The 24,862-nt window shown below is 36.0% G+C and overlaps 3 protein-coding genes across 4 annotated transcripts; all 3 read right to left on the bottom strand.

Annotated features, from left to right (window-relative positions):
* Window positions 1–870: 870 nt before the first annotated feature.
* On the bottom strand, window positions 871–9,977 carry LOC140793084 (DNA mismatch repair protein MSH2). Of its 2 annotated transcripts, XM_073144450.1 has the most exons (14): window positions 9,702–9,844; window positions 9,565–9,614; window positions 9,452–9,484; window positions 9,032–9,116; window positions 7,699–8,772; window positions 6,844–7,398; window positions 6,656–6,766; window positions 6,482–6,571; window positions 6,327–6,398; window positions 5,925–6,035; window positions 3,654–3,780; window positions 2,415–2,611; window positions 2,032–2,184; window positions 871–1,326 (listed from the first exon to the last, which is right to left on the bottom strand). In XM_073144450.1, the coding sequence occupies exons 2-14, from the start codon at window positions 9,612–9,614 to the stop codon at window positions 1,126–1,128; spliced, it is 2,859 nt and encodes a 952-aa protein (XP_073000551.1). In that variant the 5' UTR covers window positions 9,702–9,844; the 3' UTR covers window positions 871–1,125. The 2 variants fall into 2 exon arrangements, with proteins under 2 accessions (XP_073000551.1, XP_073000552.1); XM_073144451.1 differs by lacking the exon at window positions 9,032–9,116 and having other exon boundaries at window positions 9,702–9,977.
* Window positions 9,978–14,959: 4,982 nt separating this feature from the next.
* LOC140793042 (uncharacterized) lies at window positions 14,960–18,977 on the bottom strand. Its single transcript, XM_073144377.1, has 7 exons — window positions 18,863–18,977; window positions 18,126–18,188; window positions 17,928–18,007; window positions 16,942–17,050; window positions 16,001–16,160; window positions 15,739–15,902; window positions 14,960–15,643 (listed from the first exon to the last, which is right to left on the bottom strand). Exons 1-7 carry the CDS (start codon window positions 18,863–18,865, stop codon window positions 15,290–15,292), a joined length of 933 nt encoding a protein of 310 aa, XP_073000478.1. The 5' UTR covers window positions 18,866–18,977; the 3' UTR covers window positions 14,960–15,289.
* Window positions 18,978–22,212: 3,235 nt separating this feature from the next.
* On the bottom strand, window positions 22,213–24,464 carry LOC140791754 (GDP-L-galactose phosphorylase 1-like). Its single transcript, XM_073142401.1, has 7 exons — window positions 24,246–24,464; window positions 23,965–24,047; window positions 23,829–23,888; window positions 23,495–23,737; window positions 23,231–23,416; window positions 22,901–23,149; window positions 22,213–22,792 (listed from the first exon to the last, which is right to left on the bottom strand). Exons 1-7 carry the CDS (start codon window positions 24,358–24,360, stop codon window positions 22,541–22,543), a joined length of 1,188 nt encoding a protein of 395 aa, XP_072998502.1. The 5' UTR covers window positions 24,361–24,464; the 3' UTR covers window positions 22,213–22,540.
* Between the last annotated feature and the right edge of the window lie 398 nt (window positions 24,465–24,862).

Raw genomic sequence — 24,862 nt, 5'->3', positions numbered from 1 at the left:
GTCTAGTATCAAAGTACATGCACTGAGATTGAAGAGGCTACAACTCTCTAACAGGATTATGGTTGTCTCATTAATGGATATTATAATTATACTTCTTTTAGCTGCCACATCCATCTAACAAGTATCAAGTTACCAAATTGTTCCTAGCTTATAGCCTTGTGTAGAAGTACACCAACTAAATGGTAACCACATTAAATTAGTTTTCTGTCATAATATCACATCAAAATATCAACTGATTTGAAAGACTACATCTACTTAATAATTCTTCCCAAGCTTCTCACTGCTCTCAACCAAAAAATAAACAACTAACAATTAATTTTCCTTAGCTCAGAGAGATCTACTTGATACTTTAACACTCTGAAAACATTTATTGAGAGAAGATGAGAGGAGTTCATGGGAGGCGTTCCGTCTTTCAAAACTCGCAGCTTGAGATGTTACGTTTTGCCTAACTTTAGGTTATCATTGAACAATTCAGAAAAGATCAACTTTATTGGATCAGGATAAATCTATAATACAAGGTGTGAAATAAAAATTCTTCTATTTGTTTGTGCCTGTTAACCTAAAGCGCTATATACAAATTGGGTGTCTCAGGCACTAGAATATTATCCGGTTTGCATGCATGGCTGTTTTATCTTCTATAAAGTTTTCCATGCTAATTAAGGCATTGTCATACTCATAATGAGGTAACTGATCCAGTTTGCTAATTAAGACATTATCTTCTAGAAACTTTTCCTAACATAGACTCCTAGGTATCATTTGTTAATATCTTATCTTAAAAGAAAAAAGTGTCATGTTTTTATGAAGTGATCCAGTTCTGGCGAATAATTTACTTGTTGAATGTATGAGTATGCATGACAGATGAATGCAGAATGAGGCCAAAATGACAACTTCATTAGATCATCCAGGCAAACCATAAACAAGGGCAAAAAATGACTCTACCTGGTAATTTACTTGGACCTGATTTTTCACATCTGTACACCACCTTCAGGCATCTATTTTACTTCACTCCTTCTGTTGTTACTCCTGTATGTACCTTCCCTTGCATAATTTTTCTAGACAACAGGAAGCACAGCATGATAAACAGACACAAAACCAGTAGATCTTGAGAGTAGTCAGACTCCAGATTCAGAAAAACTGCCGCAGCCAAGGATTACTAGCTGCGTCTTTCTCAAGATCGGACCGAAGTTTACTAACATGTTCCATGGCCTGGCTCAAATCCATCTGGTCTAAGGGAAGAGCAGAGAACTCCTGCAAGAATTGATGAGCCCGAGCTGCTCCTCTAGACAAGTCATCAGGGCTCAATACTCGCTTGCGCTTGGCTCCAATCTGCAGGTTGGATGAAAACCGAAATTGGAGTGAAGTATAAAGTTGTACATTAACATGCCAAATAGTAGTATGACGAAGAATTACACTGTAAACTTATGCCACACACTTATCAAATCTGATTGGGTAAGAAATTGAATTTTATGCACTCAATCAATTCATACCGATGATTTATAACAAGATTGATAGGAATACATTTAATACCAATGAACAGCACTAAAAAGGTGTGAGCCCATTCAAAGCTGTCTTAACAGTAAAATGTGCATCCAATGCACAACGTCAGGAAGGAGATGCACAAATTTAAAACAATCAAGCATAAAGTACAAATAAGTATGAATTCAAAAGAATGAAATTAGGGAAGAAGCTTATGTCAAGGAGCAGAGGAAATAACTAAGAGAGAACTAGAAGACTGAATTAGAGAAATATTTGGTGCACTAAGGAAATAAAACAAAAGCATACAAATCAAGAGGAAAGTATCTAATATAAGTAAACTGAGGAAGATGACAGAAAGAGTAGGAAGCAATTAGACAGCAAGCAACTAGTGAAGTCACATGAACTAAGATCTGGTTTAATTTCTTAGAGCACAAAACAAAAATAGAAACTGGTGCAGCAAATTATTCAAAGCAATTACTTACAGGAGGACACTAACCACAAATATCAACAAAATAAAAAATTAAATACAGAGATTTATTGTCTTCTTCTACATACCTCTTCTTTTGAATCATCAGATAGGATGGGAGTTGGAGAAAAATTTTCCAACTCCTCAGCTTTACTTCTTGCAAGACTAACAACAGCTTCAGGAAAGTTAGCAAATTCTGCCACATGAATACCAAAACTTTGATCACAAGCACCCGGTTCAACCTAAAGAGATACAAAATTAGTAAAATGAAAGAAAGGGTTTTAAGTCAGTGCCTCTATTAATAGCAATAAAATAAATATGAATCAATTAAGAGACTACAGCATCAGAAAGAAAATTAAAAGAAATAAGAAAATCACAGAAGGCAAGCGACTAACAACATAATAGAGAAAACTAAAATAGGTCATGTAAATATATTTATAAAAGTAATTGTTCAATATATTGCAAGTACTACCTTGTAAAGCATAGTTAACTTGCGACTTGATGGATCTATGTGTGCACCAACATGATAATTTGCCACTCCAAGATGAGAAATGTGAGACTCTTGGCCGTTTTCGTGAGCTAATGAAGTTAACTCATGAAAGTGAGTTGCAAATAAAGTTGGTGCTCTGGTCACTTCCACAAGGTGCTCACAAATAGCCCAAGCGAGACCTGAGTAAAGAAAGAGTTCGAATAAGATAAAATTTATGACATAAATTATGAGCTGAATCTTTCCTTGACAAAAACCTGAGGCAAACTTAAGTATATCACACCTCTAAACAAATATGACACAGCAATAAATACTAAAGGAGCACTTTGACCAAATGGGAAAATATGTTAAATTTATATTTCTCATCTGGTCGTAACCCATAATCATGGCAACATTAGAAAAAAAAAAGTTAACATCATACAATAAATACTTCACCAAATCCTCGGCATTAATTCAACAGCTCCCATTTTCTATCTTAAATCATCAGCACTCTCAAGCAATCATAGCATATCATGTTTTGATAACTCAAACCAATGACCTTTTTGAATGGAAGGGAAAGCCTTATTGTTGTACTAGGTGACACTCTCTGTTAATCTCTACTATTAGTACAATATACATTCTCTAAAAAGTGACAGACTTGCATGGTGAAAATCCTAATAAAAATAAGGAGAAAATATAATTTACATGATTAGGTCAAAATTCAAAGTGCCTCAAACCTGTGTTCATTTTAATAACCAAAATGCCCTTTTTGTTTACATCAACTTATTTTGTCAAAATCTTTTTTATCTTATGCTTCTTTCATCTCAATATTTCTCAAGTTTACATTTTGGACATTGTAAAATGTAAAAAAAAAAGATAAATAATACAAAGGAAAATATGGTCAAAAATTTAACAATTAATAGCAAATTATATTCACTGTTAGTTTTGATGAAAAACTAACAGGTTCACATAGATTAAAACTACAAGTAAAAGAGGGTTAGGTGACAAAAATGAAAGTTCAGGGACGCTTTGGAATTTGACTTAACTGGAAGAGGGTAAACTATATTTTCCCCTAAAAATAATTATAAAACAATTCTGTAATTCTATAATAACATTTGTCTTTTTTATACTTGCAAATCGATGAAGAAAAGTAGGAAATTGTAAACTAAATTACACTTGAATTACTCAGATGTGCCAATTATTCTCCAAAAGAAAAAGAAAAGTAGCAAAGATTAAAGGACAAACCAAATCCATCATAAGTAGATGTTCCACGACCCAACTCATCAATAATTACTAGTGACTTCTCAGAGGCACCTTTCAAGATGGACGCAGTTTCAAGCATTTCTTGCATGAAGGTGGAAATTCCACGGAGCTGCAGAACAAATGTACAGATGATAAAAATGAGAAAAAAAAAGTGCACAATATATTCTAACAACTAATATAAATGAACCACATTCAAACACTACATTAACCAAGGCTAGAAGCCAACTTGTCATGCCTAGGTTTTGACCTGAAGATTCCTGGCAGGTTATGGTTAAGTCCTATAAAAGAAATCTAGATCTTTGAAGATCAAGAAATTTATTCCACTAGAACTTCTGCATTAAAGATGGACAGAAAAAGATAGTAAGAGATAATGTCAAAACTTAGTTTTCCACAATCACATATTCATGCTAATTCTATAAAGCATCAATGTGTCTTGATGCATGAGTGTAACAAAAAATACGTCGTGTAGGCGGTACATGATCCAAAAAGTTAATGATTCATCAAGCCCTTTATCAGCAGGACAACCCTTAGCGCCAGTGGTTTTGCTTCAATTGATGACTTCAAAAGAAATTGTGCCTTACAGATTCAATTCTTTACCAGAATTACTCCCACAATCTTAAAGGTGATAAATTAAATGAGCAGAAATATCTTCAGTGGCTCACAAGATGGATCAAAATCAGACGAATTTCCATCTGTTACACCTACTCCACAAAGTATTTCAGGGCTAAAAAAATGAGAATTGGATCGGCCTTAAGACAACGCATGAGCATTGAGGAGCTGAGAGTCTGAAACAAAAGTTAAAACAAATTATATAATGTAAAATTATAGACATTTCTCTGTGTATCCATTGACTTAATCATATGTCCACAGTTCACAGTTCACACCAGTCAATAACAGAATCAGATTGGAAAAGAAGTAGGAGTGAAAACGGGTCAAATTAACTCCAATCTAACTCGCTATCCGACTCAATTCGGATCAGATTCGAATAAAAAATTCCTACCCAACCCGGATACAGATTTGAATACAAGTAGAATTTTTGAAAAAAAACCCGGACACGGATTCGGATATGGGTAAAAAAACTCATATATGCATACATGTCCAATATAATTTTTTAGATACGGATATGAATATCGAATATCCGTTTAACTACATATTTTTTTAATTGATTTTGCTAAATATATATGTATTTGACATGCAAAAAAATTACTTATTTTTGAAACTCTTAATATTTTGTATTAATTGTCTTCAAAAGAATTGACATAATTTGTTTAAAATTCAATCCGCATCCGTTTAAGAATTCGATCCTCTATCAAAAAATTATCCGATCCCCGAAAATTATCCATATCCGTTTAGATAAAATATAATTTTAAATTTTGCTATCTGTCCAATATCCATATCCGAATTCAAATTCGGACTTAAAATATGAATCCGGATGTGGGTTGAGCACTATTCGATCCGTTTTCACCCCTAAAAAGAAGGCATAATCATGATTAAAGATAATAATAGAACAATAAGTTAGTTTCTATTTGTCGTTTACATTATAATAACTCCTCTGTTGTAGCTAATAGAGATATAATAAAAGACCTGAAAAGCTAATCTGAGGTCATACCACATTCCAAAAGAGCATCTAGAGAAAATTGCTCTTGTCATGTTGCTGCCAGACAATCATTCTAAAAGAGTGTATTGAACGGCAATACCAGGATAAAATCTTCAAAGCATGTAACCATCTTGCCTTAAGTAGGCTTTTTGAACCCCAAGGACAAGTTCATAATTTTTTTTAGTGCTTATGACTACCAATAAAACAATGTAACTTCAAATTCACCATCTTTTTGTACACTTCAGGACCCAATAAATTTATCATTAAAAAGAATTGCCATAAAGGTGGAAACAAGTATTTAAAGCACATTTGACCCCTAAAATCTAATCTAGTCCATAGTCCAACAAAAGTAGCAAGTCCATCAATGATTAGAGTGTACTACATGAATAGAAACTTGTTAAAGATCATACACCAATAGTTCTATATCCAAGGGTTGTTATCTAAGTCTGACAAATGCTATATGCACCAATTGCCTTCAACTAAAAAGAATACCCAAAACAGTCGCATAATGGGGCTTCCATGACAAAGACTAAAATAGCAGTAACTGAATTAGTATTAGGATAGTATTTTTTATATCTATAGTTTAGACAACCAAGGAAAATTGTACCATCTTACTGGAAAGGGAGAAGTTAATATGGATTGAACTGACAACTTACTTGGCAATCACCAGCCCCAACACGAGCAAAAATGCTATCTCGTATGCTAACACTTGCTCTATCACATGGAACAAAGCAGCCAACTTGTGCCATCAACACATTGACACCAACCTGTCAATGCGAGCATAAAAGTTGATGATGAATATATCCAAAATCAGGTAGACTATCTGAGCTTCACAAAAGGATTTTGGTAAAATGAGGCACAAGCAACAGCAGCTGCAGAAGAATTACTCAATTTTGGCCTTGAGCAGTACTTGCTAAAAAGAGTCATTATAGCACACGCACACAGTAAGAAAATAATTGTAGTCAAACCAAGTCTTGTGTGTTTATAGCTATTATAAGTATGCTTGTAAGCAAACCATTACCAAATTTATTGCACCAATACAAAGATAAGTAGCTAACCTGTCGAATAAATGTTGATTTACCACCCATGTTAGGCCCAGTGATAATTTGGAACCAACTCTTGTCGCGCACCTGTTTTGGAGAATAAACAACCCCAAAATTGAGAATGATTCTCATACTATTTCAACAGAAGGGGCTCTAAAAGGAGTACTTACAAGAGTACAATCATTAGGTATAAAATTCACACCATCTTGAGCCTCAACACAAGGGTGCCTACTCCCTTCTAGTATTATATCTCCTTCATCCTGTAACATTGAACTTTATTTGAACAGATTGAAAGTACAGAGAAGTAGTTCAGCCAGAAAAACATTTTAGTTCATCTGTCTTACCGAGGGTGTGATGTCTGGTCTTACATATGGAACAGAACAACTTGTTGCTAGGTCCGAAAAACTTAACAAAACATCTAGTTCAGAGAGAATTCCAGCAAGAGCTTCAAACACCTATAAGAAAAAAGACTTATGACTGACATCATTTCAATACAAAAGAAGAAAACCTTCAAGTTTCCACTTACGAATACCTCTGAAAAGGTAGCTGATGTATCAACTACTCGAGCTACAATCCCTTTCTGACAACTTGTGTACTCATTGAGTATCTTTTGATATTGATCTCCTAACTTTTTAAGCTTGGAGTTTGTAAACTTCACTCCATCCTTCCGAGTTTCTAGAACAATATAATGGGTGCTGAGTTTCTTCCTTACTTTCTGCTCCTCTTTCTTTGTGATTCTAAAAACATGTCCAAATTGTGTTCCATTTTCTAACTTCAGTGCCTTATCAAGAGAAAGATCAAGATCCTTTCCTGCTTGCTTGTGCAAATTCTGTATTTGTTGTTCAACTGCACTAAGATCATCTTTCAGTGCAGCTAAGTCTGGATCATAACTAGGCGATATCATGTATTCACCATTCTCTAGCTGATCAAGGTCTACAGACACCTCAACAAGAGCAATAAATTTACTCAATCGATCTTCATCCATCCAAAATTCTAAATTGTTCAGATATTTTTTCCTTATCAATGACAAAAAGTGCCCTTCATAATGCTCAAGAACATCTCTGATGTGTGGTAGTCGAATGCTTGACTGCACAAGAGACAATTTGATAATATCAAATTTTGAAAAACAAATGAAGGTTTAGTCATGAAAATAGACAAAACTCCTGCAGAATACATATGAAATGTTGGAGGAAACCAACAAGTCCACAAGGCTTCTACAACAAAACTATATTGAAATTATAAAGTAGATCCAAGGGAAGATAGGAGAATGCCAATGGATATTCCATCTTTGTCATAGCATAATTAACTCGATGAGGTGTAAACCATCTGCAAAAGCAAGTGATAGCTCATAATAATCTGCTCTGATAAAAGAAATGAGTAAGATCACCTGATAGAGTTTTATGACTGGCTGCAGATTACAAGATCTCTTTTTCAGGATATGCACCAAACGCTCAATATCTGATATTCTTTTCAGGTGTTGCCTGAGTCCTTGACGAAGCTCTGCATCCTCCACGAATGCTTGAACCAAATCAAGTCTGCAATTGATTTCATGAATATCTAATAGAGGCTGTTTAAGCCACCTGTTTAGGAGTCTTTTTCCCATTCCAGCAGTACAGGTTCTATTCATTAGTCCGAACAAACTAAAGTTTTTGTTTAAATCAGTCTTGCTCTGTAAAACATTCAGGGCTTGCATGGCAGCAGAATCCAGTCTCATGTAACTGCCCAAGTTGTACCTTTCAATGGTGTAATTGCCATAGTTGCTATCATCTGCAAGTAACTCCGCATACGACAACAAAGCCCCTAAGGCACCCAAAGCATAAACAAAATCCGAAAGAAGATCACGAACTGGCTCGATAGAACCTCTGACAATCCTACCAAGATCCTGCACTAGGTCTCGTGATTTGAACTCAGACTTCTTTCGCTCAGATAAAAGTATATTGCATCTTGAAATTGCATCTTGAAGAGGTTTAAGTTCCACTGATTTCCCACTTTCCATGGGAAGAAGACACTCTTTGCAACCGAGAGCAACCAGTACTGACTCAACATTTGTGAATTGGCTATCATCAAGGAACTCTGCCACGCCAAGCTTTCGCTTAGTCATATCTACAAAACTTAACCCTACAGTGAACTGGTTTTCACGAAATATAGGAAATAGTGCAACAGTGACTGGGGAATCCTGCATGTCGTTGTTTGCAAACAAAACATCTTCAAAACTACCTAGGTTGCCAGGTGTTCCTCTTTTGGTCAACCTCCAATTTGATCCACTTCCCTCATAGAGCTCCAATGTGAGATCTGTTCTGTCCAGCAAGATATCTCGAGCAATAGTCTCAAACATACTTCTACTTACACTTACACTGGATATTCCATCAGGGCCATGGCCCAATTGTCGCAGAGCAGTAGTAGTGTGGTAATATGTCTTTGCAATGAAGGTCGCATTCTCACCATGAGAAGTATAATAATCCTAATCAAATTATGAAATAGTTATTGTCACTTGTCAGTTTATTATAAGGTGTATTCTAGGTGAAATTAAAAGGTAAAAATTCCACAACACACAGAACTATACCAATATAAGTAGCAAACCATAGAATTTCCAGAAAGTAAGAAGTGATGAAAAATAACAACAATTACGGTCTAATACAGTATTTTAAGCTGGATTAAAATGTGAAACTTCAGTAAAAGCAGCTTTCTTTCATGATAGTTAGTGGAACAACATATCTTACCCCACTATGTGATATCTCTCCTCCCCTATTGCCATACAGTAGATACATGTGCAAGAATGATAAACAATACTGGCAGGGCATCATACTGACATAGATAATGAGAATAGGTGAGAATATATAGCATCCAAGCAGTAAATAGATTGTGAATAATAGAGAAACAAGAAGGCTTAGCATAACAATTAGCGAGTAATGGCAGATCAGTTGGCTGGTTTTCAGCTACATCAGGTGAGCAAATTCTGCAATTTATTGCCAGAAAACCTCTTCCTGTACTCGAATCTTGCATTGAAAAAGTTGTTTTGATAAAGGAAATATAATTTCTAGATTTAGGTGAATACGATATGATGCACAAGAAGTTTAAAAAGTGCATTCTAACATTAAAAAAAATGTGTACTTTTCCTGTCAAGAGAGAAATGAGCTCACCCGTCGATCGAAGAACCGCACAGCCCTAGGATCCTTCAAACCCGGAAAAGCAAATTACACAAAATAAGAAATTGTTCTGATTAGTTTTTAGGGTTTAGTTAGGACAGACTTACCTGCGGAAGCTTCTTAAAGAAAGAAATAAAACCCTGGGCTTGCCTGGCATCTACAGAACAAAAATCACAAGAACATCATGAAAAAAAAACGAAAAAAGAACGAAGAAAAAAAAGGAAAAATTTAGCTTTTCGAATACCTAATTTGAGTTCGGGAAGCTTGCTTGGTTCGAGCGAGTGATCGAGTTCCATTTCTGTTCCCGATAGGAGAAGATTAGGGTTCTCTTCTTCCTCCTTTTCCCCTTTTTCTTTTCTTTGAGGGGCGGAAGGAAGGAGGGTTTTGACAGGGTTTTTGGTTTCTTAGGGGCAACGAAGGCCAAGTGTTCGACGAAATATCAAACCGACGGATAATGGGATATTGCAGTTTGGCGGGAAAGGGAAGGGGATGCAACGCGCGACGGCGCGATACGTGCCTCGGGATTCGGGATCAATATAGCCTTATTTTATAAAAGGAACTTCTGAAAATAATTGAGTAATAAACAATGAGTAAATAAGCAAGTTTTCGTAGCTCTATTTACAAAATAATTGAGTAAATAAGTATCTTTAAAGCGTTTTACCATTTTGATAATTCCACTGGAAGAGAAAAAAGTCAGTATAGAACTAAAAAAGTGAGAAAGTTCGTTACTAACACTTAGAGAAAAACTATCTCGATAAAGTTTCACTTCTTTTCATTTATTTAAACTTTAGATAAAATACAAATAGTGGATTCAAACCTTTTATATATAAAAAAAATTTATATTAAGTTACTCATGGCCGTTATCGATCTAGTAATAGATAAGATTGAGTCTGGCCTAAATATCATAATGTCATTTGAATTAGGCTTTGTTACTACATCTTTAATGCTCTTGGGCTACTATGGCACTTCGATTTCGACTAAAATTTTGATAAGACGTCACATTTGGCTCCCTTTCGTTTATGAATAATTTTTATTATTATAGAATATAACTTCTTATTTTAGAATAATAGTTAAACACTATAATAATCTTATTCTATAATACAAATATTATTTATCAAAATTACATTATATACCGCTCACACACTAATCTCTCTCGTGAACTTACTTTAAGACATTCATAATAATTTCATAAAAAATCTCATATTTTTGTCATTTTATATGTAATGATTACACATTTATACTTAAAATATAAGAATAATTATTTTTGAAACAAAAATTTTATATTAAAAACAATAAAGAGAAACACATATTCTAGAATTGATCTTATTTCTAAAAAGTGAACGATAATAGGTATATTTTTATTTATTTTTAGATAGTTTAGGATAAATCTACGTGCATAAAATTGAAAAGAAAGTGAATTAAGTTTGTTTTCACGAAACCTCTCTCTGTCTCTATTAAAATTATATATTAACATTCTCTTGAATACTTTTTCTTATTATTTCCTCGGATAAAGAGAAAGAAAGAAAGAAAAGGTTTGCTTATAGCTTGCTTAGTAAAATTAAAATCTTAGCAGAGAACAAGGGAAAGGGTGGCGTAGAAGAGCTTCTCAAATTGCAATTAAGTATTGGGAAAAATAGAGTCAAACGCATTGAAGGGTCGATGAGCAAGAAATGTTTGTTGTAGGGCAAGTAGCAAGCATAACCCGAGAATTATGGTTTAATTTGCAAGTTTCCTTGCTCTAATCTAAATCTTTTCATCATTTCACGCTATTAGGATTTTCTTTTTTCTTTTTTTTCTTTTTAAAAAGGTTCTTCGACCGAATATTTATTTAGAAAGTTTGCGTATAATGAAATTATGATTTAAAAAGGTTCAGTTAGTTAAATTTAAGTAAATCTATAAGTAACGTTAATTATACTAGAAAATTATGAAAATACCATCAACCAAGTTATACTAAGAATATTTTAGTTATTTTAGAAATAAAATATCTCTACTTGACGAATTATTCTCACGGTGTTTGTTCAAATTTAATCCATAGTGTTTTCTGCACATTTTCGTTAAATCATAGGGCTCGATTTGTAAATAGTAAAAATATAGGGTGTAAACCACAATTACGTTATAAAACAAGATGTTGTATACAAATTTCTCTTCATTATTTATAGATTTCCTCACGAATACCGGCTAAATAGTAAGCACTAGTGTTATTATAACTAACTGTATAACAAATATTTATAGAAAAATAAGAGAAAATCCACCTAGTGCATTCATGGACTATTAGAAGGATAGTTTGGGAGTATAAAAAAAAACATCGGTTGAAGGGTTGAAGGATGATTTCTTCAATTAGTGGTGCAATTATGAGTTTAAGTGTGGAAATTATTCTTGTATAGAGAGTGTTCTTCGGTAAATAGTGTTTCCTTTTTCTCTAAGAAGACATCCAAGTATAGGATTAGTGCCCATATGAGTTGACTAGCTTAAGATGGTTGTAAACAACTTATAAGATCCTTACATAGGAGTGGCATCTGGATAATAGTCTCTTCAATTAGGATCTTACATTGAGTGATGGCCAAACCGGGTAGGTTTACGGTAGGTCAGTCCGAGCGTTATAATTTTAAATTCATTCGAAAAGAGATACAGGAGTTCATAGGATTTGAATGGATGTGATCAGAAAAGTCGAATAGACAAGATCAACATGCTAGTTAGTATCTAATTTTTTAATTGAGAAATAGAGAAGACTTTAGTCAAATGGTGGTGTGACATCTACCATTTTAATCCAGCCGACTTCCCACAAAGTCAAACGGAAGTGGGTAAAAATTCTCCCTTATCTTCTCATCACTAGCCATGCTTATGCTTATGCTTTCATCCACATTTGCCTCATGAAGTTGTTGGCCACTTCCAAAGTCAATGATCAATTGGATGGCTACAACCAGGACAAATCTAAGACACCACCTCATTCCACAATATAAAGTGATTTTAGTCTACTCCACAGGTATACATTGAAGGAGAAGAAAGCATAATAGAAACTAAGAAAATTTATTAAAAACTCCTTGTGTTTTGCCTTTATTATTGTTCGCACTCTATGATATTAATATTTATTATTCATTCGTTACATTTTATTTTTAATGCCGTAAAAATACTATATTATTAGTTTTCTTAAACAACAATTATAATTTAGATAGTTAACTAAAAATGCAAAATAATGTTGATGCGCCAAATGAGTTTTAAAATTAAAGTAAAAGTAAAAGAGAATCAAATTCTAAAGTTGAATATGGATGATTACAAATTGATATATATACAAATAAGTAATCAAACAAGGAGGCGTTTGACAATAAGACTAAAAACAGGGGGGCGAGATGCAAAAAAGCCATTTACATTTATAATTCTTTCACACATAAAAGCTTATGACTTTTTTTGTCTTACCCTGTGATCCGAGTACACATACAACCCATGCAATCCGTGTTTCCACCGACCTTTTATTAATTATTCCTGTCCCTACTTCTCCAAGTCAACATCTATTTTAACCACTAACCAATCAAAAATTCCAAACTGAGATCAAATGGTGATCTGTGCCACTCCTTGCCGTTTAAGTTACACCATTTGTAGAGTAAAATATAAACAACCACCACCTTCCATAGCAAACCATAAACTTTTGGAAGAACTGATCATCGAATTCTATTAAAGTGAATATATATATATATATATATATATATATGAACATATAATTTTTCTCAACAAAAGTACACATAAACATCGCAAGAGATCTATTATTGATATCTTTGCACTTGCACAAAGAATGGCATCTTAGCAACAAGAAGTGAATGCGCAGCACTCACCCATATTACTACCTTTCATTCCAATTGTCTAGCTAGTGGTGCAGTGGATTCGGGCCGCTGGGGACTAATCTCTTCTCGACGCCATACCGCGGGTCGATCTCATCATCGCCGTCGAATGCCGGTGAACTCTGGCGGCTGTGATGGTGGTGGTGGTGGTGGTGGTGGTGGAGATGGTGGTGATCAAGATTAAACTTGGATGCTTCGAGAAGTAATTTTCTTGAAACCAACATGCTACTACTAGAAGTGGTACTGCTGCTCCTGACTCGCCAATGGCTCCACCCATGCAAGGAGAAGAAGCTCAGCCAGAGGAGAAGGCCTAAGACTGTGAGAAGGGACCTCCTCAAAGCCATGGTAGAGAGGAGGAGGTGGAGAAGAATTGGAGATATGAGAGAGGAGTCATGTGTTGATGAGATGTAGAGAGAGAGAGAGAGAGAGAGAGAGAGAGCTAAGAGAGGTTTGACAGCTTGAGGTAGTAGACCAACACAAGAAATATTATGAATTGGGTATATGGGGGGGTGTGGAAATTGGAGAAGGGGGCTGTTTGCTTATTTGAGACTCAACTACAAGAGATATAAAAGAAATGGGGGATTTTGAGGCTTTTGGGGCCCTTTTTTTTTGCGGATGGGGGTGGGAGCAGAGCTCCGCATTGGTCGAGTGGCAAACTTTTAATTGCATGTTGAAATAACTTGACGTTTAAGGAAGAGGGGGAGGGTGAAGTCAAATTGTCAAACGAAGACCCGGGAATAGATTACCAATGTATATGCAACCTAGTGGAAATTGATCATCTTGGTCAAGGCTGGGATCTGGGTGCTATTCTCTTTCTACATGAAATTATGACTAAAACTCTTCCTTCTTTTGTGTGTGTGTGTGTGTGCTTATTTGTGGATGCATTCTTTTGTTTGGACCTACTAGTATACATATGGTGGATTGGTGCAAGTATGTTTTGTATTATTATTTTATGGAAAGTAAATAAAACTGAGCATAAAATTACTTGAGCCAAGCAAATGGAATAGGGAAAATGAGTGGTGGCCTAGATTATACAATTCAATCGTACTTCCAGAACGAACCCAGAGGATATACCAGCTTTTAAGGAGCCAATCTCTATGGACACGAACTACTGAACACTGGAATATTTGAACTGCAAATTACAACTCAAAGCTGCAAGTGGCATACAATTGTACAGAATATTTGGAAACACATATTTACATATCCGCAGAGAGTAGCACCAAGATAGGAGAACTAATACATCGCTAGAATTTTCCTGTAAGAAGGAAATCAAGAGCTGCAACTGCTGCAGAAGAATACAGTGCATCAAGATGTGCATTTCTATAAGAATAATATGAGCTTTTGGGGTTTTTCATGGTATACATACAGTTCACCTGATATATCACATGAACAAAACAGGCTAAATTCCAAACAAACAGATTTAAATACAGCATAAGCTCTTTCTGGTTCTTAAGCATGGCAACATCCCCAGTGTTATAATACGAACTTTGACTCACACCACCTGTAGACTTGCTCCACTTGTAGATATTACTTTTGTTATTATCATTCTCAACTGGAGATCTTTTACATAGGAAACTGAGCGTTACAAATGGAAAAACAATAAATTAACAGCCAAGTAGCTCTAAGAACTAATAGCAGCTCGGTATAATATTTGAAAAGTACAAGGAACTTGTGGAAATCAATCTCTTCAAATACTGTACAGTCTATCAATAACAAAGTTAGCAACACGTGGTTTCTTACATTTCACAATGGCCCAAATACTAAACTGAACAGACATTATTTTGCAGAGAAACAACAAAGAGACGGACCTGGATTTCTGCTGCATTATTGACATTTTAGAAGGACAAGCAGCAGCATAAACCCACTTACAGAAAGCATCATTTCCTGAATTTCCGAAAGTGCAACAACAAATCATGCAGAAATGACGACTCCATATCTTGAACTACCCCTCATCATGCAGTTGCTACCAGAAAACTTTAGGTCACTAAAATCTATTGAACTACTTGCGAATTACAGTGACTGATCTGTGCTTAGAACTAACAGAATGATGATCCATTTGCCATGACGATGGCTTCACTCTCCCTGCCAACAAAGCAGATGCTGCAGCTGCATTTATTTTTCTCCTCTTAGACTCGAGTTCTAATTGTTTGTTCCCAGATTTTGAAGATGGCTCCAGAAAAATGGAAGATGCCTTAATTGCTGCCCGCTTATCCTTCCTGTTCCGATCAAATTTTGAGGGGAATCTCACAGCAGCTGCAACTGATGCATCTTCTTTTGAAGGAGGAAGAAGTCGTACTCCAAGGCCCATCTTTCTTGCAAACTTTTCTTCATCAGCAACCCTTTTCTTTTGGCCCTAGGATGAGAAAAAGAAAAAGACAGATCAGAATTCCATGCAATTTGATTTCTGCTTGAAGTAAACTCTGGGTATAAGTTCATCGAATAACTCACTCTAAGACGATCACGGAGTGCTCTGTTAAGACTATAGTCATCAGAGTGCCTGCTGTCTGAAACTCTCTGAAGTCGCACTAACAAAGGCTCGGCTTCTTTCTTTTTACGGAGATCTTCTTCTTGGTGCTCAAGCCGGTAGAAGGGATCTGTAAGCTTTCCCCTTTCTGCAACATTGTTTTCATAAGATACATTATATATTCAAGAGAAAGAAAAAGATTACAAACATCAGATAGTGATAAACAAATCAGACAAAATGTCCAACCTTCATCTGCTGGAAGAGCAAATGTTTCTGCATCTTCAACATCGAAGTCCTCTGTCTTGCGTTGAGCCCCACTTATTATGACATATTCACAGTTTTTAGGATCTGTCTGAATGACTATTTCATGCTTACAGCACGCTGACTTCATAGTGAAGCTCCATATCTAGCAAAAGAGGTAAAAAGAATATCAGGGATTGAGAATAAGTAGTTACATATCTAATGATGAACAGATCATGTTACTGCATGAAGACACAACTAAAAATAAGCAGAATTGAACAAATAAAACTATTATACACATAATATCTACAGGTTACTCCACCTAATTGTTGTGCAAAAGAAACACAAAGTAGAGTACATCATCAGCATCCTACAACCCTAGCAATTTAAGGATTGAACATTTGACTGGCACAACTAGAATCTTCCCAGTGACAAAAGAAAGAACAAATTGTAGTGAAAACACAGCACTGCTATGTTTTTGATAGCTTCTCATAATTACTAACAGAGTAAACTCCTCCAGTAAGATGCAAACAAGTAATGAATTGCACAATAACAAAACACATAAGATTAATCAATTGTCACGATTTGCCTAAATTAAGATATTCTGTACAAGAGAATAATTTAATAAAATAAATTGCTACAGCTATATTACTCAAGCAATGGCAGAAAGCAACATCACTGCAAACATGATATAAGGGTTTGAATTTCCAGAGCTAGGGAATGTGTCAACATACTAGAAATGATAAAAGTTGTATAACTGAATGGAAGAATGTCATCAAAGAAAATTTTTGGCATAAGAACATGAGAAAGTTCTGCAGACCACTAAGCAAGAGATGAGTAATTCTAAATCAGGTTTGAAAGACTTAACACCATGACAATCAGATTGACATCATTAAATGTGTTGGTGTCATAAGAAGAAAACAGGAGATATTCTCAAGGAGCTTTACCTTTGTAGAATAATAATTTCCCACTTGCTTCTTTTCTGCATTAAATCTGACACCCTTCGCAATCATAGAATTGCATCCACCACACCATATATTGTAAGGCATCTCGAATCTGTAAGTGAAAAGTTAAAACATGAGCATCTGAGAAGACAAGAATTGTAGCATGGCCCAGAACTTATAAGAGAACTGTGTACACATGACAAACTCATGTAAAAGCTTCTTGCTTTCTCAAGACATTTACCTTACCCATCTGGCCTTACTCATTAGAGAAATTTGAAAATTAAATACAATGCATATACATGTGTATATACAATTACAGATATATATAATATTAATACTTTTTGCATTCATATTGACCTTAACATCGACTAGCAGTTTCACAGAAAACAAAAAGAAGCCTTCAATTCGAGTATTTTGTTCTTCGAGAACAAATATAAAAATGAAATACAAGCAACACAAGTCGGCCAAAATACAAGCAATATCCCCATAAGTCAGTGTCAACCAAATTGATGTCTGAAATTGACATTTGGAATATGACCAGATTAACAGCAAACGTACAATAGGAGAACTAAATGATGCTGATTTCCTAGAAAAATAGATAGAACACAGATTTACGAAGAAAATAACTAACCCACAAATCTAACACCACATCCCGCTAATGAGAATATCAAGTCAAAGCTACAAAATCAACAAAAATAATTGGAACTTAATAACATAAACTATATCAATTAGTATGCAATGAGCAGGTTTTCAAACTGGTTTATCAAGCAAGAACCCGTAGATAATAACACACTTCTATTATAGCATATGCACACAGAAACAATGCTACTGAGAACCATTGTTCAAATTTGCATCCTCTTACATAAGAAAATTGCAATGAAGAGTTCAAGTATATAAACAATATAATAATCCCAACAAACTAGCAAAAGAAGAAAGACAAATTAGAAAGAATCGACCAACTAAAGAATTGACAAAGTTCTTCCGTTTACCTTATAATTAAGATGCCCTGGTCTATCTTTCTCGCTCTCTCCCTCAAAGCATGCTGGCCATGAAATTTGTTCAGTGAACCCTTCACAAGTTGAAAAAGACAAATGATCAGCAACCAACATACCAAAAGATGGTACAACAAAATATTTAAGAGATATCACATCAGAAGACCAGATGCAAGATTTAAGAGATAGAGATACCTTTTTGGGAGTCCATTCTGGTGGATAGTAGAAATTATCAGCTCTGGCCGCAGCAAGAGAAGACTGCAAAAGTGGAAACTCGTTAGAAAAATATATATATATATAATTAAGAAAAGTAAAATCCACTAGCATAGTTTCCAATAAGATAACTCCGATTCAACTTGCACAACCTAAACTGGGGCTTCTGTTCGAAACCCTAGGGAGTTCCAAGAAAACCCAAGCCAACAACTTATCAATCATCCTAAAGCCGTATTTTCTCAAGAAGCACCACGAAAAAAAGGACAAAACGTTCTCAACCTTCAAGGGAACTCAATATTCCAATTACAGTTGATATAAGAATAAGCATCAACAGCCAAGAAATCTCCCTAATCTTAATCAATCGACTCGATTATTCGATCACACAAGTAGAGATTCATAAGCAAGAAGAGATCTCAAGAAAGCTTCTACAACCAAGAATACCTCTCAGCGAAAAAGAATTCTTTATCTGTAGAGTCGAAACCCTAACCCTAATCAATCGACCAGAAGATTAGATACAGATAACGACTCGAAAATTCCAGTACCATGGTAGAAATATCAATAGAAGCAGCACAAAATTCCAACAGTAATCTTCATCAACCAAGAAATCTTCCTGAGAAACCCTAACCCTAATCTACCGATCAAGAACGAATAAGGTGAATTAATCGAAAGAACAAAAAAAAAAAAAAAAAAAACTGCTGCGCGAGTAATTTGATGCTTACCATCTTTGATCGCTAGGGAAGGGATCCGATCGGCTACGGTTGGTTTGGCGATTTGATCTCCCAACGACGAGGCGCGAAGGTATAAAAGGGTCGAGATGACCACTCTAATTCGGACAGGGCTGTCCAAATAAACGAGCGGCTCGGGCTCGGCTCGACCCGGCTAGAGCTGAGCCGAGCCCGAGTCGGATTAGAAGGCTCAAAATTAATTTTGAGGCGAGCCCGAGCCGGATTAGAAGGCTTGAAATTAATTTTGAGCCGAGCCTGAGCTGGAACCGGCTCGCTCAGGCTCGGCTTAAGTATAATAATAATTTAATATTATATAATATTAATATTATATATAAATTAGCCATTATATCTTTATCCAATGGCTACTATTATATCTTTATCCAATAGTTACCATTAGATATTTAAAATTAATTATTAGATCTTTATCCAATGACTACCATTAGATTTTTAATTATACTAACCCTAATCCTAAATCTAATAAAAATATCCCAACAAACTCACCCAATCTTTATCCTCGTTCTCCATCAATAAGCCGCCGCCTTCTCCTCTCTATTGTCCTCATCCTCCTTCTCCTTCTCATCCTCCTCCGCTTCTCCTCTAATTCGACTTCCTCATCCTGCCATCCCCTCCTCCTCCTTCTCATCCTCCTCCGCCTTCTCCTCTTCTAATCAAGCTCGGGCTCGACTCTAACTCGATATGGCTTGCTTTGAGCTTAGCCGAGCTTAAACATCTTTGGATTGCTCGAAATTAATTTCAAGTTGAGCTTGAGCTAGAACTGGTTCCGTCAGGCTCTCGATTCTCGAAGACTCAAACTCGGACTATTTTGTAAATAAATAAAATGACAAAACTATCCCTGTGCAGGTGTGCATAGTTATTGCCTTATTGGAATAGAGATACGAGTAAAAACGATAGGATAAAATCCAAGCAAATTCGGTTTTTATCCATTTGATAATTGAATTCTTATGATTAGTTGATCTCATATTTTAATCTTAATTTTTTGGAGAATGAATTTGGTTAGGTATAAAAAGATAAAAAGATATTTGGTTCTTGAACCAGTTTAGGGACTCCCTGAGCTCAAACCAAACGATATAGGTTGTAAATAGGAATAATTTCCTTTTCACCCCTAAACTATCACATATTTCCATAATAATCCCTTAAATTTTTTTTGATACATAATGAGATCTTGAACTATTAGAAATATCTTAGTTGACCCCTTTCGTTAAGATTCTATTACTCATTTTTGTCCAAAAGATATCACATAGTAATCACATAACAAATATATGATAATTTTACCTTCTCATACATGTGCAAGTTACATGCAAGTCATGAGAAAATTTTAGGTGGATGAAACAACCCCTCCTCATCCTCTCCTTCTATAACTGTGGTCAGTTGTTCTTACTTAGCCAAACGTCGTTGACTCCTCCGCCACAGCCTACTACTACCATAGCCACCGCCTCCATCGTAGCGATGTGCTCAAGCTCAAATTTACCGTGCTCATCTTCCACAGCTCTGAGAAGAGAGGAGGGATAATCGACGATGACAATGCCTCCATAACGTTGACCACTGTGGAGCGGCACTATCAAAGCCGTATTGCCATAGCGGCGCTACCATAGGGAGGCGGGGGTCAAGTGAAACACTACCATAGCCACCGCCTCCATGGCATTAACCACTATCGCCTTCTCTGCAGCCCACCATCAGTCAGGAGCGACGTGCTAGAGCTCGAATCCACCGTGCTCATCTTTCACAGCTTCGGAGAAGGAGGAGGGATGAGCGTGGTGACAATGCACCCTTCACCAAGAAAATGATAAAAAGAAGAAGACTGCTAAGGGTCTCCTCCTCACCTTCTCCTTACCTCCACCATTGACCGCCAAATCACCTCCTCCACCTTTGCTGACCCTGAGACCGCTGACAGCGGCTTCCCCGTCAACTTTGGCTGCGTCCACTTCGAGTTCATGCACAATGAGGCCCACAACACCGATTTCGACCTCATTCACCGCAAGCGCCCTCCTCTCGCTCGACCTCATCAGCCGCTGGGGCGTGGCTGGCCGTCCCTTATCATGCGTCACGTCTTGCTCTCCTATCGACATAGTGACCGACATAGGCATGCATTGTCGAGATGTGATGTGCTCATAGGGGAGAGGAATGCGTTTCAAAAAAGGACTAGGGTAGAGGGCAATGAAGGAATTAGAAAAAATAGAATGCTTAATATTAATTAAGCCACTTAATTATTCCATTATTATAAGTTGAGGGGTAATTTGATTAATTTATTAACTTTGTCAATGACATCAGAATATGAAGTATTTCTGATAGTTCAGGAGGTTAGTGTGTAACAAAAAAAAGTTCAAATAATCATTATGAAAATGAGTAATAGTTCAGGGAGTGAAAAAAAAATTATCCCTTAAAAATATCATTCGAGTTGGGTGCAACAAATTAGATAAAAGATTCTATACATAAAGTCTATGAATGCAAACAATTTTCAATAAAAATGAGTATACAGGGAGGCACACAGCTTTGAACATAAAGCTTATGGACGTAAGCAATAGTTTTAACTGGAACTGATCTTTGATATGCACATAGTGATCCACAAACACAGGCACACAATCTGTCGAAAAAAGAAGAAAAATTATAACTGATGATTCCTCTAGTCATTTATATATTCAGATCACTCTTTTGGTAACATACAGTTTCCACATTTGAAAAGAAGAAGATGGTTGATTGCATTGAAAACAAAGACAAATACTTAGATGATTGTAAATTTTGGATTGTTTACTACCTCCTCCTAACCTATCTAGAAAAGGAAGAAGAAAAGAAAATATGTACAAATATAGCAAAACAAACAGCTTCAGCAGCTTATTTAGTTGCATGCCACCATGAAAAGAAGCTATACTTTGTCTGAACTCTAAAAGGCTTTTGTGCCGGCTGTAGAAATTGCAGTTCTTGAAGTATTCATAAGACCGTTACAAACTATGTGAAACCGGCACAAGAGCTAAAGGTTGTAAAATGAGATCCAATGACAAATCTCAATCGAGCACTTCTGATAGCCTCCTTCTAAATATCTATAGCATACCTCACAACAATGCTCATTGTAGGTGAATTTTTTCCTTCTTGTTTCAAGCCTCCAACCCCAAAATCCAGGTCTATCCCTTCTTGGACACAACCAAACATTGTTGTTCTTAAGGGTCATCTGAGAAATGATATTCATGTTCCGGATCCTTACTGGAGCAACCAAACTTTCTGCATATGCCCTTTACCTACGAAGAAAGGATTGTTAAAATAACTGCTGCTTACATCATTACATTCATGAGGATTTGACAACTGAGCTACAATTAGTTAGAAACTGTTCATAATCTAAATTCTGTGCTAGTGACAAATTATTTGATACAAAGGATTGTAGTGAAGAACCTTTCATCCAATACAATGTTCATGTCCATTTAAGAACTCGAACTGTAATTTGAGAAATATTGCTACTACAACAGTCGAATATAGTAAACCTTAAGAACACTGAACACCAAAAGATTATAACAAGGAGACAAATAAAACAATCTTCTTATAATTCATATTTGCTAGTTGCGAGTTGTGACGATCAATTAATAAAGAATGGTGACACATGCCGCTGTAGAGAGTGATCGGAGAAGAAACTATCTGTTGTAGCATCTTTTAGATTCCTTTCAATCACTCCCCAGTTTTATCTTTAGCTGCTCCAATGAACAAGAAATCCAAGATTTGTTGCTTCACCCCCTCGAATTGCTCTTTGGATAGAGCTGCCTCGACCAAAAATTTGCATATACTCTGTTCGGACGCTTTAGCATAGTCCTCCCTCCTCTTAAACACCAAATGGCCACTGAGCTCCCATGCTGCAGGATAAAGTCTGGTCTCAAGAAGCTCTTGGCTTACTTCTCCTAAAGCCTGCTTCTTGGCATAGCACTGGACATTCATTTTAGACATACAGTAAGATTAAGCTTTCTAGTCAGTACCATTTCTTACCAGGATCATAGCTTCAAAGGGAGTTGAAGTAGTATCTAAATGAACTACCTGCAGGAGGAGGAAAATCCTCTTGCCAGATTCAGAGATAAGGACGTTGTAGGGTCTGTCATTCTCTTGTAAGAGAATGCAGACACTGGAAACAGCATCTGATAAATCCTGCAGAGCTATTCCCCCTTCAAATACAAGACCTCTTATAGGATACTGCATCAGTTGGAAAATGCTTATGCTGCTCCCTAAAGTTGCAATTCTTTGAGTGGGAGCCTTTTCAATTGGAAATGATACTTCTAAAAGGTAACCCTGATATCACAAGGTTGTGATCAGCCCGTTAGCTAGCATATCAAAGATTAAGATGGAGCCTGGTGGTAGCAGATGGTTAACCTGGAAGTGAAGGTGATTAATGGTGGCAAAACCACCAAGGCTGTTATAACCCATTCTAAAGTAAGGATTCCCAGCCTCTCTCGTCATATAGACCGCAAGTAGAAAGCTCTCTCGATCTATTCTTTGCGGCAAGCAGTCCAGTAAACGAGGGATCAAAAGCACATGGCCATAACCAGTTGGACTCACCTGCAACCAAGAAACAGTTACAACTATTTCTTGCATACATAAGGAAGAGTAGGATTCAAATGAAGGACAAATACTCACATTGATTGCAACAATATTTGGAGATGCTGAAACATCCATAGGATTATTTTCAAAGTATTTTGCCTCACCATTCTCACTCTCTTCGAATCTGAAGATGAGCTCATCTTGCTTTACTTTTGTGAAGTTGAACTTCCTGTCATCAAATGGTTGGATGACTTCGTTCATTCTGAACTCAGTTGGCCGTTTCTTCAAGTCACGCCCTTCAACTAACGTGGCGATGAAATTGTGCTCCCCTGGTAGTATCTATACAAGTAGAAATCAGATGTGACTCAAAAGCTGTAGCAAATTTAACAGGTCTAAAGATGAGTGAAGAGCAAGTGAAGTGAGAATCGACCTTTGTTTCACAAGCATTTATGTCATGGTGGAATAACCCCCTCATCCTGCGCTCCTCCCACTGCATGCAAATCCACCAACAACCTCAAATTCGATAACAAAATCATAGATATGATTTCAAGTGAGGTCCTACCCACCTCTTTGAGAAGCCTATCAAGGAACAATGCTCGAGGCTCTCTCGAGTCAATCTTGCTGAAGCAGTATAGTGGAAGCCTAGCTCCTAGTGAAGGATTTCAAAAGCACATCAAGAAACTTATAGGGTAATTTATAAGTTGTCAGCTAAGTGAGATATGACGTAATTCTAATCAAATTATTGGACTCACTCATCAAAGGAACATGCGAATCATATCAGATGAGAATTAACCTACACTAAGGAATTATAACAAACACATGTTGTGCATCTATTATATGAATCAACCTTGCAGAATGCAGGACTTGGAGAGGTAGTTGCGATTAGAGCCATCTCCTGCTCCACCTCTTCCACTTTCCTCACAGTCAACGATGCGCTCCTTTTGTTGGTCTTTTGAGAACATAGCTGAAGATCTCGATGTTGAACCAAGCCGCGTTGACCTCCTTGCTTCTCACTCTTATTTGCTAGTCGCCCAGCAAGTGGACAACTAAAGCTGCCAATTTTTAATTAAATGAGTTTGGATTTAGTAAAATTGTAAAAGTATTTGGTATTATAAATATATGAGTTGCAAAATCATTCTACATAATTGTCACTACATTCTTTAAAATATTAGAATTACCATTAAAATCTTTTAAATTTTCCCATAATTGTTATTATAGTACTTTTTAATTTAATTATTATTAAAAATTAATGAACACGTATGTAACTAAAAAATCCTCCTCTTTTATATCAAAATATTTATTGATATATTTCATTATAACTATTAGATACAATATTAGTAGCTTTTAAATTATTTTTAAATAATTTATGCAATAATAAAATACGATATTTTGAAATATTTCAATAGCAACTTAAGTAGAAAATAAATTTTATCTAAATCATTATTACGAACTACATCAGATTAC

The sequence above is a fragment of the Typha latifolia genome, chromosome 7, assembly GCF_019914945.1.
Source record: "Typha latifolia isolate L0001 chromosome 7, TyphaL0001v2, whole genome shotgun sequence".
NCBI lineage: Eukaryota > Viridiplantae > Streptophyta > Magnoliopsida > Poales > Typhaceae > Typha > Typha latifolia.
The sequence above is the reverse complement of the archived record's forward strand: the minus strand, read 5'-3'. Positions and strand labels throughout refer to the sequence as shown.